Source organism: Heptranchias perlo, unplaced genomic scaffold (genome assembly GCF_035084215.1).
Source record: "Heptranchias perlo isolate sHepPer1 unplaced genomic scaffold, sHepPer1.hap1 HAP1_SCAFFOLD_603, whole genome shotgun sequence".
Classification (NCBI taxonomy): Eukaryota; Metazoa; Chordata; class Chondrichthyes; order Hexanchiformes; family Hexanchidae; genus Heptranchias; species Heptranchias perlo.
The window spans coordinates 235-15,473 of NW_027139627.1; the positions used below are offsets into that span (position 1 = coordinate 235).

The window sequence follows — 15,239 nt, forward strand, 5'->3', positions numbered from 1 at the left end:
AGTAGAGACAGAAAAACACAATGGGAGCAAGTGTGGAGAGGAAAATGATTGAGAGAGAGACACGGAGAGAGAGAGAGAGAGAGAGAGATCTCCCCATTAATACCCAACCCCTTTCACCACCTCGGGACGTCCCAAAGCTTCACGGCCAATGAAGGACTTTTTTTGAGGTGTGCTCACTGTTGTAATGTGGGAAACGCAGCAGCCGATTTGCGCACAGCAAGATCCCACAAACAGCGATGTGAGAAATGACCCAGATCATCTCGTGATGTTGGTCGAGGGATAAATATCGGGGCCCAGGACCCCGGGGAGAACTCCCCCCTGCTCTTCTTTCAATAGTGGGCCGTGGGATCTTTTACACCCACCCGAGAGGGGCAGACGGGGCCCTCGGTTTAACGTCTCATCCCGAAAGACGGCCCCTCCGACAGTGCGGCGCTCCCTCAGTACCGACCCTCCGACAGTGCGGGGCTCCCTCAGTACTGACCCTCCGACAGTGCGGGGCTCCCTCAGTACTGACCCTCCGACAGTGCGGCGCTCCCTCAGTACTGACCCTCCGACAGTGCGGCGCTCCCTCAGTACTGACCCTCTGACAGTGCAGTGCTCCCTCAGTACTGACCCTCCGACAGTGCAGTGCTCCCTCAGTACTGACCCTCCGATAGTGCGGCACTCCCTCAGTACTGACCCTCAGACAATGCAGCGCTCCCTCAGTACTGACCCTCCGACAGTGCGGCGCTCCCCTCAGTACCGAACCTCCAACAGTGCGGCGCTCCCTCAGCACCGACCCTCCGACAGTGCGGCGCTCCCTCAGTACCGACCCTCCGACAGTGCGGCGCTCCCTCAGTACCGACCCTCCGACAGTGCGGCGCTCCCTCAGTACCGACCCTCCGACAGTGCGGCGCTCCCTCAGTATCGACCCTCCGACAGTGCGGCGCTCCCTCAGTGCCGACCCTCCGACAGTGCGGCGCTCCCTCAGTACTGACCCTCCGACAGTGCGGCGCTCCCTCAGTGCCGACCCTCCGACAGTGCGGCGCTCCCTCAGTACCGACCCTCCGACAGTGCGGCGCTCCCTCAGTACTGACCCTCCGACAGTGCGGCGCTCCCTCAGTACTGACCCTCCGACAGTGCGGCGCTCCCTCAGTACCGACCCTCCGACAGTGCGGCGCTCCCTCGGTACCGACCCTCCGACAGTGCAGCGTTGTCGGTGATACTGACTGAATGATATACAGTGTGTGATACTGTCTGAATGATATCCAGTGTGTGATACTGTCTGAATGATATCCAGTGTGTGATACTGACTGAATGATATCCAGTGTGTGATACTGTCTGAATGATATCCAGTGTGTGATACTGACTGAATGATATCCAGTGTGTGATACTGTCTGAATGATATCCAGTGTGTGATACTGACTGAATGATATCCAGTGTGTGATACTGTCTGAATGATATCCAGTGTGTGATACTGACTGAATGATATCCAGTGTGTGATACGGACTGAATGATATCCAGTGTGTGATACTGACTGAATGATATACATTGTGTGATACTGACTGAATGATATCCAGTGTGTGATACGGACTGAATGATATCCAGTGTGTGATACGGACTGAATGATATCCAGTGTGTGATACGGACTGAATGATATCCAGTGTGTGATACGGACTGAATGATATCCAGTGTGTGATACCGACTGAATGGTATACAGTGTGTGATACTGACTGAGTGATATCCAGTGTGTGATACTGACTGAATGATATCCAGTGTGTGATACTGTCTGAATGATATCCAGTGTGTGATACTGACTGAATGATATCCAGTGTGTGATACTGTCTGAATGATATACAGTGTGTGATACTGTCTGAATGATATACAGTGTGTGATACTGACTGAATGATATGCAGTGTGTGATACTGACTGAATGATATACAGTGTGTGATACTGTCTGAATGATATACAGTGTGTGATACTGACTGAATGATATACAGTGTGTGATACTGTCTGAATGATATACAGTGTGTGATACTGACTGAATGATATACAATGTGTGATACCGACTGAATGATATACAGTGCGTGATACCGACTGAATGGTATACAGTGCGTGATACCGACTGAATGATATACAGTGTGTGATACCGACTGAATGATATACAGTGTGTGATACCAACTGAATGATATACAGTGTGTGATACCGACTGAATGATATACAGTGTGTGATACCGACTGAATGATATACAGTGTGTGATACCGACTGAATGATATACAGTGTATGATACGGACTGAGTGATATACAGTGCGTGATACTGACTGAATGATATGCAGTGTGTGATATGGACTGAATGATATGCAGTGTGTGATATGGACTGAGTGATATACAGTGCGTGATACTGACTGGATGATATGCCGTGCGTGATACTGACTGAGTGATATACAGTGTGTGATACTGACTGAATGATATACAGTGTGTGATACTGACTGTATGATATACAGTGTGTGATACCGACTGAATGATATACAGTGTATGATACGGACTGAGTGATATACAGTGCGTGATACTGACTGAATGATATGCAGTGTGTGATATGGACTGAGTGATATACAGTGCGTGATACTGACTGGATGATATGCCGTGCGTGATACTGACTGAGTGATATACAGTGTGTGATACTGACTGTGTGATATACAGTGTGTGATACTGACTGAACGGTACACAGTGCTTGATACTGACTGAATGATATGCCGTGCGTGATACTGACTGAGTGATATACAGTGTGTGATACTGACTGTGTGATATACAGTGCGTGATACTGACTGAACGGTACACAGTGCTTGATACTGACTGAATGATATCCAGTGTGTGATACTGACTGAATGATATACAGTGTGTGATACTGACTGAACGGTACACAGTGCTTGATACTGACTATGATATACAGTGCGTGATACTGACTGAATGATATACAATGTGTGATACCGACTGAATGATATACAGTGTGTGATACGGACTGAGTGATATACAGTGCGTGATACTGACTGAATGATATACAATGTGTGATACTGACTGAATGATATACAGTGTGTGATACGGACTGAATGATATACAATGTGTGATACCGACTGAATGATATACAGTGTGTGATACGGACTGAATGATATACAGTGTGTGATACGGACTGAGTGATATACAGTGCGTGATACTGACTGAGTGATATACAGTGTGTGATACTGACTGAACGGTATACAGTGTGTGATACTGACTGTGTGATATACAGTGCATGATAATGACTGTATGATATACAGTGCGTGATAATGACTGTATGATATACAGTGCGTGATACTGACTATGATATACAGTGCGTGATACCGACTGTATGATATACAGTGCGTGATAATGACTATGATATACAGTGCGTGATACTGACTATGAAATACAGTGCGTGATACTGACTGTATGATATACAGTGCGTGATACTGACTGAAAGATATACAGTGCGTGATACTGATTGAATGATATACAGTGCGTGATACCGAGTGAAAGATATATGGTGTGTGATACTGACTGAATGATATACAGTGTGTGATACTGATTGATATGTGGTGTGTGATACTGAATGATATACAGTGCGTGATACTGACAATGATATACAGTGTGTGATACTGGCTGAATGATATGCAGTGCGTGATACTGACTGTGTGATATACAGTGCGTGATACTGTGTGATATACAGTGCGTGATACTGACTGTGTGATATACAGTGCGTGATACTGACTGAATGATATGCAGTGTGTGATACTGACTATGATATACAGTGCGTGATACTGACTGTATGATATACAGTGCGTGATACTGACTGAAAGATATACAGTGCGTGATACTGATTGAATGATATACAGTGCGTGATACCGACTGAAAGATATATGGTGTGTGATACTGACTGAATGATATACAGTGTGTGATACTGATTGATATGTGGTGTGTGATACTGAATGATATACAGTGCGTGATACTGACAATGATATACAGTGTGTGATACTGGCTGAATGATATGCAGTGCGTGATACTGACTGTGTGATATACAGTGCGTGATACTGTGTGATATACAGTGCGTGATACTGACTGTGTGATATACAGTGCGTGATACTGACTGTGTGATATACAGTGCGTGATACTGACTGTGTGATATACAGTGCGTGATACTGACTGTGTGATATACAGTGCGTGATACTGACTGAGTGATATACAGTGCGTGATACTGAATGATATACAGTGCGTGATACTGACTGTGTGATATACAGTGCGTGATACTGACTGTGATATACAGTGCGTGATACTGACTGTGATATACAGTGCGTGATACTGACTGTGTGATATACAGTGCGTGATACTGACTGTGATATACAGTGCGTGATACTGACTGAGTGATATACAGTGCGTGATACTGACTGAGTGATATACAGTGTGTGATACTGACTGAATGATCTTCAGTGCGTGATACTGACTGAGTGATATACAGTGCGTGATACTGACTGTGTGATATACAGTGTGTGATACTGACTGAGTGATATACAGTGTGTGATACTGACTGAATGATATACAGTGCGTGATACTGACTGTGTGATATACGGTGTACAGGACGGAAGGAACTGATTGTCCACACATTGACTAGTTCGCACTCAAGAATACATGAGCCAAGCGACCATTTAATGGTGTACCAACTGGTACCCGCCATACCCTCACTGAATGTAACAAAAAATATACATACAGATATATACTATATTATATTTATTTAATTACAGGGGAACTCGCGAAGCATGGTCGTCAAACACACCTTCAGTCTTTCTCCGTTCAAAATCGATGGTGCACTGATGAGTTGGACTGACAATTAACTGGGCAGCTGCAGGTTCATGGGTTCAAAATGAACGTCCCCCCGAGTAGTTTTCACCCGAAATTTAAATAACGTTCAGGGTGATGCCCACGTAGTCAAATAGCAGAGAGACTTCCCGTTACCTCGTGTTGTGATTGGACAGCAGCATCGAGGTGCTGCAGGACGATTCCTCACTTAAACTTGTTATAATTCTGTTCACTTTTAAACACCCTCACACCCGTGCTCACACTCACACTGAAATCACTATTAAAGGAGCGTTCCTTCGCACCCGTGCTCACACTCACACTGAAATCACTATTAAAGGAGTGTTCCTTCACACCCGTGCTCACACTCACACTGAAATCACTATGAAAGGAGCGTTCCTTCACACCCGGGCTCACACTCACACTGAAATCACTATTAAAGGAGTGTTCCTTCACACCCGGGCTCACACTCACACTGAAATCACTATTAAAGGAGCGTTCCTTCGCACCCGTGCTCACACTCACACTGAAATCACTATGAAAGGAGCGTTCCTTCACACCCAGGCTCACACACACACTGAAATCACTATTAAAGGAGTGTTCCTTCACACCCGGGCTCACACTCACACTGAAATCACTATTAAAGGAGTGTTCCTTCACACTCGGGCTCACACTCACACTGAAATCACTTAAAGGAGTGTTCCTTCACACCCGGGCTCACACACACACTGAAATCACTATTAAAGGAGTGTTCCTTCACACCCGTGCTCACACTCACACTGAAATCACTATTAAAGGAGTGTTCCTTCACACCCGGGCTCACACACACTGAAATCACTTAAAGGAGTGTTCCTTCACACCCGGGCTCACACACACACTGAAATCACTTAAAGGAGTGTTCCTTCACACTCGGGCTCACACTCACACTGAAATCACTATTAAAGGAGTGTTCCTTCACACCCGGGCTCACACTCACACACTGAAATCACTATTCAAGGAGTGTTCCTTCACACCCGGGCTCACACACACACTGAAATCACTATTAAAGGAGTGTTCCTTCACACCCGGGCTCACACACACACTGAAATCACTATTAAAGGAGTGTTCCTTCACACCCGTGCTCACACTCACACTGAAATCACTATTAAAGGAGTGTTCCTTCACACCCGGGCTCACACACACTGAAATCACTATTATAAGGAGCGTTCCTTCACACCCGGGCTCACGCTCACACTCACACTGATGAGTGTGAGTGAATATCCCACAGTATTTATTCAGGGTCTCTCACAGACCCCGGTGAGTGGGGAATATCCTGTCGTCTATTTTTAACAATTATTCTCGGGATGTGTAGGGGTGATCGCTGGGCATTCATTGCCCCTGTTTGCCCCCTCGTTGCCCCCCTTGAGAAGGTGGTGGTGAGCCGCCTTCTTGAACCGCTGCAGTCCGTGTGGTGAAGGTTCTCCCACAGTGCTGTTAGGAAGGGAGTTCCAGGATTTTGACCCAGCGACGATGAAGGAACGGCCGATATATTTCCAAGTCGGGATGGTGTGTGACTCGGAGGGGGACGTGCAGGTGGTGTTGTCCCCATGTGCCTGCTGCCCTTGTCCTTCTAGGTGGTAGAGGTCGCGGGTTTGGGAGGTGCTGTCGAAGAAGCCTTGGCGAGTTGCTGCAGTGCATCCTGTGGATGGTCCACACTGCAGCCACGGTGCGCCGGTGGTGAAGGGGAGACCTCCCAGTCCCACAAATTTGTAACCAGCAAATGCTCCTCGCCAAGGTGAGCTGCACTCAAGCCGGGGGACTGAGGGACAAGATCAGGCAGACAGAAGGATCTCCCCATTAATATCCAACCCCTTTCACCACCTCGGGACGTCCCAAAGCTTCACGGCCAATGAAGGACTTATTTTTGGAGTGCGCTCACTGTTGTAATGTGGGAAACGCAGCAGCCGATTTGCGCACAGCAAGATCCCACAAACAGCGACGTGATAAATGACCCGGATCGTCTGGTTTTTTTTTAGTGATGTTGGTCGAGGGATAAATATCGGGGCCCAGGACCCCGGGGAGAACTCCCCCCTGCTCTTCTTCCAATAGTGGGCCGTGGGATCTTTTACACCCACCCGAGAGGGGCAGACGGGGCCCTCGGTTTAACGTCTCGTCCCTGAAAGACGGCACCTCTGACAGTGCGGCGCTCCCTCAGTACTGACCCTCCGACAGTGCGGCGCTCCCTCGGTACTGACCCTCCGACAGTGCGGCGCTCCCTCAGTACCGACCCTCCGACAGTGCGGCGCTCCCTCAGTACCGACCCTCCGACAGTGCAGCACTCCCTCAGTACTGACCCTCCGACAGTGCGGCGCTCCCTCGGTACTGACCCTCCGACAGTGCGGCGCTCCCTCAGTACTGACCCTCCGACAGTGCGGCGCTCCCTCAGTACTGACCCTCCGACAGTGCGGCGCTCCCGCGGTACCGACCCTCCGACAGTGCGGCGCTCCCTCAGTACCGACCCTCCGACAGTGCGAGCGCTCCCTCAGTACCGACCCTCCGACAGTGCGGCGCTCCCTCAGTACTGATCCTCCGACAGTGCGGCACTCCCTCAGTACTGACCCTCCGACAGTGCGGCGCTCCCTCAGTACTGACCCTCCGACAGTGCGGCGCTCCCTCAGTACCGACCCTCCGACAGTGCGGCTCTCCCTCAGTACCGACCCTCCGACAGTGCGGCGCTCCCTCAGTACCGACCCTCCGACAGTGCGGCTCTCCCTCAGTACCGACCCTCCGACAGTGCGGCGCTCCCTCGGTACCGACTCTCCGACAGTGCGGCGCTCCCTCGGTACCGACCCTCCGACAGTGCGGCGCTCCCTCGGTACTGGTGCCTGGGGGAGTGTCGGCCCTGGATTACGGGGCTCGAGTCCCCGGAGTGTGTGGGGGCACGAGCGCCCGGCCTCCTGACGCAGGAGGCCAGAGTGAGCCACGGCAAATTAAAGCCTGAAGGATAAAAGCTGGAAAGCAGGCAGCCCGGTCGCTGGGGCTAGCCGGTCGCGACAGAGACAAGAATGATTTTACAGCACAGACAAGCCCCGACAGTGTTGGCATGCCGCAGATTCCTGGTTGGACCCCACTAGGTATTGTTCTGGTATTGCAAATGAGGACCAAGCTAATGATGACAAGCAAGAAGGGCAGAGAGGGAGAGAGAGAGAGAGATCTTGGCAGCTGAGCAGATTTCCTCGTCCATGTTCAGATCTTCCTTCAGTTCCAACCATTGTCCTTGACCATGTGGGCCAGCTCAATGATATACTTGCCTTCTTTGTACTTCTGGCTGTTCTCAAAGGCATGTTCCTGTTTCACACACAAAGCAGAGTGTCAGTCAGCACCCAGGGATATCTCAGAACATCGAACTCGATATCAAAGGCCCAATCGCCTTCCCCAATGGATCAAACCCCTTCCTGTTTACTCCCACTGTACACAATCCCAATGGATCAAACCCCATCCCGTTCACTCCCACTGTACACAATCCCAATGGACCAAACCCCTTCCCGTTCACTCCCACTGTACACAATCCCAATGGAACAAACCCCTTCCCGTTCACTCCCACTGTACACAATCCCAATGGATCAAACCCCTTCCCGTTCACTCCCACTGTACACAATCCCAATGGATCAAATCCCTTCCCGTTCACTCCCACTGTACACAATCCCAATGGACCAAACCCCTTCCCATTCACTCCCACTGTACACAATCCCAATGGATCAAACCCCTTCCCGTTCACTCCGATTGTACACAATCCCAATGATCAAACCCCTTCCCGTTCACTCCCACTGTACACAATCCCAATGGATCAAACCCCTTCCCATTCCCTCCGACTGTACACAATCCCAATGGATCAAATCCCTTCCCGTTCACTCCCACTGTACACAATCCCAATGGACCAAACCCCTTCCCATTCCCTCCGACTGTACACAATCCCAATGGATCAAATCCCTTCCCGTTCACTCCCACTGTACACAATCCCAATGGACCAAACCCCTTGCCATTCACTCCCACTGTACACAATCCCAATGGATCAAACCCCTTCCCATTCACTCCCACTCGACACAATCCCAATGGACCAAACCCCTTCCCATTCACTCCCTCTGCACACAATCCCAATGGACCAAACCCCTTCCCGTTCACTCCCACTGTACACAATCCCGATGGATCAAACCCCTTCCCATTCACTCCCACTGGACACAATCCCAATGGATCAAACCCCTTCCCTTTCACTCCCACTGTACACAATCCCAATGGACCAAACCCCTTCCCTTTCACTCCCACTGGACACAATCCCAATGGATCAAACCCCTTCCCTTTCACTCCCACTGTACACAATCCCAATGGATCAAACCCCTTCCCATTCACTCCCACTGTACACAATCCCAATGGATCAAACCCCTTCCCTTTCACTCCCACTGTACACAATCCCAATGGACCAAACCCCTTCCCATTCCCTCCGACTGTACACAATCCCAATGGATCAAATCCCTTCCCCTTCACTCCCATTGTACACAATCCCAATGGATCAAACCCCTTCCCATTCACTCCCACTGTACACAATCCCAATGGACCAAACCCCTTGCCATTCACTCCGACTGTACACAATCCCAATGGACCAAACCCCTTCCCCTTCACTCCCACTGTACACAATCCCAATGGACCAAACCCCTTCCCATTCACTCCCACTGTACACAATCCCAATGGACCGAACCCCTTCCTGTTCACTCCCACTGTACACAATCCCAATGGACCAAACCCCCTCCCATTCACTCCCACTGTACACAATCCCAATGGATCAAACCCCTTCCCGTTCACTCCCACTGTACACAATCCCAATGGATCAAACCCCTTCCCGTTCACTCCCACTGTACACAATCCCAATGGACCAAACCCCTTCCCGTTCACTCCCACTGTACACAATCCCAATGGACCGAACCCCTTCCCATTCACTCCCACTGCACACAATCCCAATGGATCAAACCCCTTCCCATTCTCTCCCACTGCACACAATCCCAATGGACCAAACCCCTTCCCATTCACTCCCACTGCACACAATCCCAATGGATCAAACCCCTTCCCATTCACTCCCACTGTACACAATCCCAATGGACCAAACCCCTTCCCATTCCCTCCGACTGTACACAATCCCAACTTACATACTTCCATCCTAGGGCGGTCTTGCAGTTCTCGCAAAAGATATCTGCCACTGCATGAAGTCCCGTCAGAAGGACACGCTCCTCCGCTGGTCCACAGCTGACGTTTACTCTGCGGCGGGGGAGGGGCGTTTGGGGGGGGGGGGCGGTGGGTAGGGTAGGGGGCAAGAAGGGAGAGCGGGGGAAGGAGGATGGACAGGAAAGATCAAAACACAGTCCACAATCAGACGCCACGGAAAAGACACATGCCCGCAGGAGGAGACCGTCCCGTTGCCCGTCCCCGGTGCGGGTACAAACGAGGAGTGTTTAATCAGGTTGGCAAGGCGTGACACACCCACCATCTAATACTCACTGACCCAGAGGGTGAAAGGTCAGCGTTTGACCCATTCCCGGTCTCCCATCTGAGAGAGACGGGCCCTTCCTCCCCTCTGTCTGGGGCTGGATTTGACTCTCCCATCGATTCCCTCTCCCTCTAGTCCCCTAACTCCCCCATCGATTCCCCCTCCCTCTAGTCCCCTAACTCCCCCATCGATTCCCCCTCCCTCTAGTCCCCTAACTCTCCCATCGATTCCCCCTCTCTCTAGTCCCCTAACTCTCCCATCGATTCCCCCTCTCTCTCGTCCCCTAACTCTCCCATCGATTCCCCCTCCCTCTAGTCCCCTAACTCCCCCGATTCCCCCTCCCTCGAGTCCCCGAACTCTCCCATCGATTCCCCCTCCCTCCAGTCCCCTAACTCCCCCATCGATTCCCCCTCCCTCTAGTCCCCTAACTCCCCCGATTCCCCCTCCCTCTAGTCCCCTAACTCCCCTATCGATTCCCCCTCTCTCTAGTCCCCTAACTCTCCCATCGATTCCCCCTCCCTCTAGTCCCCTAACTCCCCCATCGATTCCCCCTCCCTCCAGTCCCCTAACTCCCCCATCGATTCCCCCTCCCTCTAGTACCCTAACTCCCCCATCGATTCCCCCTCCCTCTAGTCCCCTAACTCCCCCATCGATTCCCCCTCCCTCTAGTCCCCTAACTCCCCCATCGATTCCCCCTCCCTCTAGTCCCCTAACTCCCCCATCGATTCCCCCTCCCTCTAGTCCCCTAACTCCCCCATCGATTCCCCCTCCCTCCAGTCCCCTAACTCCCCCATCGATTCCCCCTCCCTCCAGTCCCCTAACTCCCCCATCGATTCCCCCTCCCTCCAGTCCCCTAACTCCCCCATCGATTCCCCCTCCCTCTAGTCCCCTAACTCTCCCATCGATTCCCCCTCCCTCTAGGTTATGTAAAGGGAGCTCTACACTGTATCTAACCCGTGCTGTACCTGCCCCCTGGGAGCGCTCGATGCTGACACTGGGTATAAAGTGGGGGATACACTGTCAGGGTAATGTAGAGGGAGCTCTACACTGTATCTAACCCGTGCTGTACCTGCCCCCCTGGGAGCGCTCGATGCTGACACTGGGTATAAAGTGGGGGACACACTGTCAGGGTAATGGAGAGGGAGCTCTACACTGTATCTAACCCGTGCTGTACCTGCCCCCTGGGAGCGCTCGATGGGGACACTGGGTATAAAGTGGGGGACACACTGTCAGGGTAATGTAGAGGGAGCTCTACACTGTATCTAACCCGTGCTGTACCTGCCCCCTGGGAGCGCTCGATGCCGACACTGGGTATAAAGTGGGGGACACACTGTCAGGGTAATGTAGAGGGAGCTCCGCACTGTATCTAACCCGTGCTGTACCTGCCCCCTGGGAGCGCTCGATGCTGACACTGGGTATAAAGTGGGGGACACACTGTCAGGGTAATGTAGAGGGAGCTCGACACTGTATCTGAAATACTTACACTGCATTGAAGAGATAGGCTCTGCCTTGGCTCCCCTGGAAAGACTGAAAAATAAGGGAACAGTTAGCTCCAACTGGTCACCCTTTATAAACAGGGCTCATGTGACAGTGATTTCTGTGTACATTTGCTGTGGGAATGAACAGCCCTTAAATAGTGATATTTAACAGTGATGTCAGTGTGTGAGGGAATACCCCTCCCATTGTGATGTCAGTGTCTGGGGGTATCCCCTCCCATTGTGATGTCAGTGTGTGGGGGTATCCCCTCTTATTGTGATGTCAGTGTCTGGGGGAACCCCCTCTTATTATAATGTCAGTGTCTGGGGGAACCCCCTCTTATTGTAATGTCAGTGTCTGGGGGAACCCCCTCTCTTATTATAATGTCAGTGTCTGGGGGAACCCCCTCTTATTGTAATGTCAGTGTCTGGGGGAACCCCCTCTTATTGTAATGTCAGTGTCTGGGGGAACCCCCTCTTATTCTAATGTCAGTGTCTGGGGGAACCCCCTCTTATTCTAATGTCAGTGTCTGGGGGAACCCCCTCTCATTGTGATGTCAGTGTCTGGGTGGGAATCCCCTCTCATTGTGATGTCAGTGTCTGGGGACCCTCTGTTATTGTGATGTCTGTGTCTGGGGGAACCCCCTCTTATTGTGATGTCAGTGTCTGGGGGAACCCCCTCTCATTGTAATGTCAGTATCTGGGGTAACCCCCTCTCTTATTGTAATGTCAGTATCTGGGGTAACCCCCTCTCTTATTGTAATGTCAGTGTCTGGGGGAACCCCCTCTTATTGTGATGTCAGTGTCTGGGGGAACCCCCTCTCAATGTGATGTCAGTGTCTGGGGGAAACCCCTCTTATTGTGATGTCAGTGTCTGGGGGAACCCCCTCTTATTGTGATGTCAGTGTCTGGGGGAACCCCCTCTTATTGTGATGTCAGTGTTTGGGTGGGAACTCCCTCTCATTGTGATGTCAGTGTCTGGGGGAATCCCCTCTCAATGTGATGTCAGTGTCTGGGGGAATCCCCTCTCAATGTGATGTCAGTGTCTGGGGTAATCCCCTCTCATTGTGATGTCAGTGTCTGGGGCAACCCCCTCTTATTGTGATGTCAGTGTCTGGGTGGGAACCCCCTCCAATTGTGATGTCAGTGTTTGGGGGAACCCCCTCCCATTGTGATGTCAGTGTTTGGGGGAACCCCCTCCCATTGTGATGTCAGTGTCTGGGTGGGAACCCCCTCCCATTGTGATGTCAGTGTTTGGGGGAACCCCCTCCCATTGTGATTTCAGTGTCTGGGGGAACCCCCTCTTAGTGTCATGTCAGTGTCTGGGGGAACCCCCTCCCATTGTGATGTCAGTGTCTGAGTGGGAATCCCCTCCCATTGTGATGTCAGTGTCTGGGGGACCCCCCCCCCCCCCCATCTCTCTCACCTTTGAGATGAGCTCCTCGTGGATGGCCAGATGTGCCCGGCAGTGGACACAGCTGTAGGTGCGCTGGCTGGGCGCCAGGTAGGAGCGGTAAGTTTTCACTGCTGTACCAGCGTTCACCATGTTGGCGCGGTGCAGTCCGTTGGAGGGATTGGCAGGCGCACAGACGCCGCAGAAAGGCTGGCAGGAGAAGCAGCGCAGGATAGTGGTGAGAGCCGTCTTCGACCTGAGGGGGCCAGGGGACCGCGTCTGCCTCAGGTCCCCTCCTCCAGCTTCCGGAGCTCCCTCCACAGTCTCCGCGGGGCCAGGGAAGAGGGTCGGAACCTGGGCGGGAGGGAGGGAGGGGAGAGAGTGAATGAATCGGAGTGGCAGAGAGAGACACAGAGAGAGAGAGATAGAGAGAGAGAGAGAGGGAGAGAGAGAGAGAGAGAGAGAGACAGAGAGAGGGAGGAGAGAGAGAGAGGGAGAGAGAGAGAGAGAGACACAGAGAGAGAGAGAGAGAGAGATAGAGAGAGAGGGGGGGAGAGAGAGAGAGAGAGAGACGGAGAGAGGGAGGAGAGAGAGAGAGGGAGGAGAGAGAGAGAGATAGACAGAGAGAGAGAGAGAGAGAGAAAGACAGAGAGAGAGGGAGAGAGAGAGAGATGGAGAGGTGAAAGAGATAGAGACAGAGAGAGAGTGAGAGAAAGAGAGAGAGAGAAAGAGACAGAGAGAGAGGGGAGTGGGAGATGGAGATGGAGAGAGAGAAAGCGAGAAAGAGGGAGAGAGAGAGAAGGAGACAGAGAGAGTGAGAGAGAGGGGGGAGGGAGAGGGGAGAGAGAGAGGGAGAGGGAGAGAGATGGAGAGAGAGTAGGAGAGATGGGGAGAGGGAGATAGAGAGAGATGGAGAGGGAGAGAGAGAGACGGAGAGAGAGAGTGAGAGAGAGAGAGAGAAAGCAGCTCCCAGGAGCCACCTACTAGCCCGAGCCTCCAGTTACAATCTGGCCATTGTAAACAATTTTACACCACCAAGTTACAGTCCAACAAATTTATTTTAAATTCCACAAGCTTTCGGAGGCTTCCTCCTTCCTCAGGTGAACGGTGTGGGAAAAAAAAAAGGGTTTGCTGTCCATGGCAATCTGGCCATGGACAGCAAACCCAAAATAACAATTTGCGATCAGAGTGAGTGCAGCACAGAAGGGAGGCCACTCGGCCCGTCGTGCCCTGTGCTAGCTCTGTGAACGAACTCTCCAATCAGTCCCACTGCTCTTTCCCCCCGTCGCCCTGTAAATTTTCCCCCTTCGAGTATTCCCCCTTTTGAAAGTTATTATTGAATCTGTTCCCACTGCCCTGTCAGGCAGCGAATTCCGGATGGGTCCCCTCTCCCATCACACTGGGAAACGTTAGCACGGACTGTGAAAATGGAGCATGAGGTTTTTACGATCAGGAGGTACCTCACCTGCGGAAGGGTTTGTTTCTCGTGATGTATAGGTGGAGCTCAGATTTATAGCACTATCTGACCTCCAGCGAATGCATGTCCAGGAGGTTTCCTGGTGTACAGCCACAGGGAGCAATCCAAATCCTCTCTGGGGCTCCCATTATTAAAGCACAAGTCTCAGGTCCATCAGAGACAGATATGGAGGGAGAGGTACATGGAGGGATACACAGATACAGAGAGAGGTGGAGATATACATAGAGAGACAGATACGTGGAGAGAGAGATACATGGAGAGACAGATACACGAGAGAGCGATACACAGAGAGAGAGAGAGAGAGCTACACGGATACAGGGAGAGAGATACATGAGAGCGAGATACACAGAGAGAGAGATACAGGGAGAGAGAGAGATACAGGGAGAGAGAGAGATACAGGGAGAGAGTGAGAGATACACGGAGAGACAGATACATGGAGAGAGAGATACAGGGAGAGAGAGATACACGAGAGAAAGATACATGGAGAGAGAGATACAGGGAGAGAGAGAGATACACAGAGAGAGAGATACAGGGAGA

General features: G+C 51.3%; 1 protein-coding gene across 1 annotated transcript; it reads right to left on the minus strand.

The window, feature by feature from the left end:
• Positions 1 to 7,824: 7,824 nt before the first annotated feature.
• LOC137317198 (protein yippee-like 2) lies at positions 7,825 to 13,567 on the minus strand. The gene is made up of 4 exons (XM_067980733.1): positions 13,259 to 13,567; positions 11,841 to 11,884; positions 10,020 to 10,128; positions 7,825 to 8,169 (listed from the first exon to the last, which is right to left on the minus strand). Exons 1-4 carry the CDS (start codon positions 13,376 to 13,378, stop codon positions 8,080 to 8,082), a joined length of 363 nt encoding a protein of 120 aa, XP_067836834.1. The 5' UTR covers positions 13,379 to 13,567; the 3' UTR covers positions 7,825 to 8,079.
• Between the last annotated feature and the right edge of the window lie 1,672 nt (positions 13,568 to 15,239).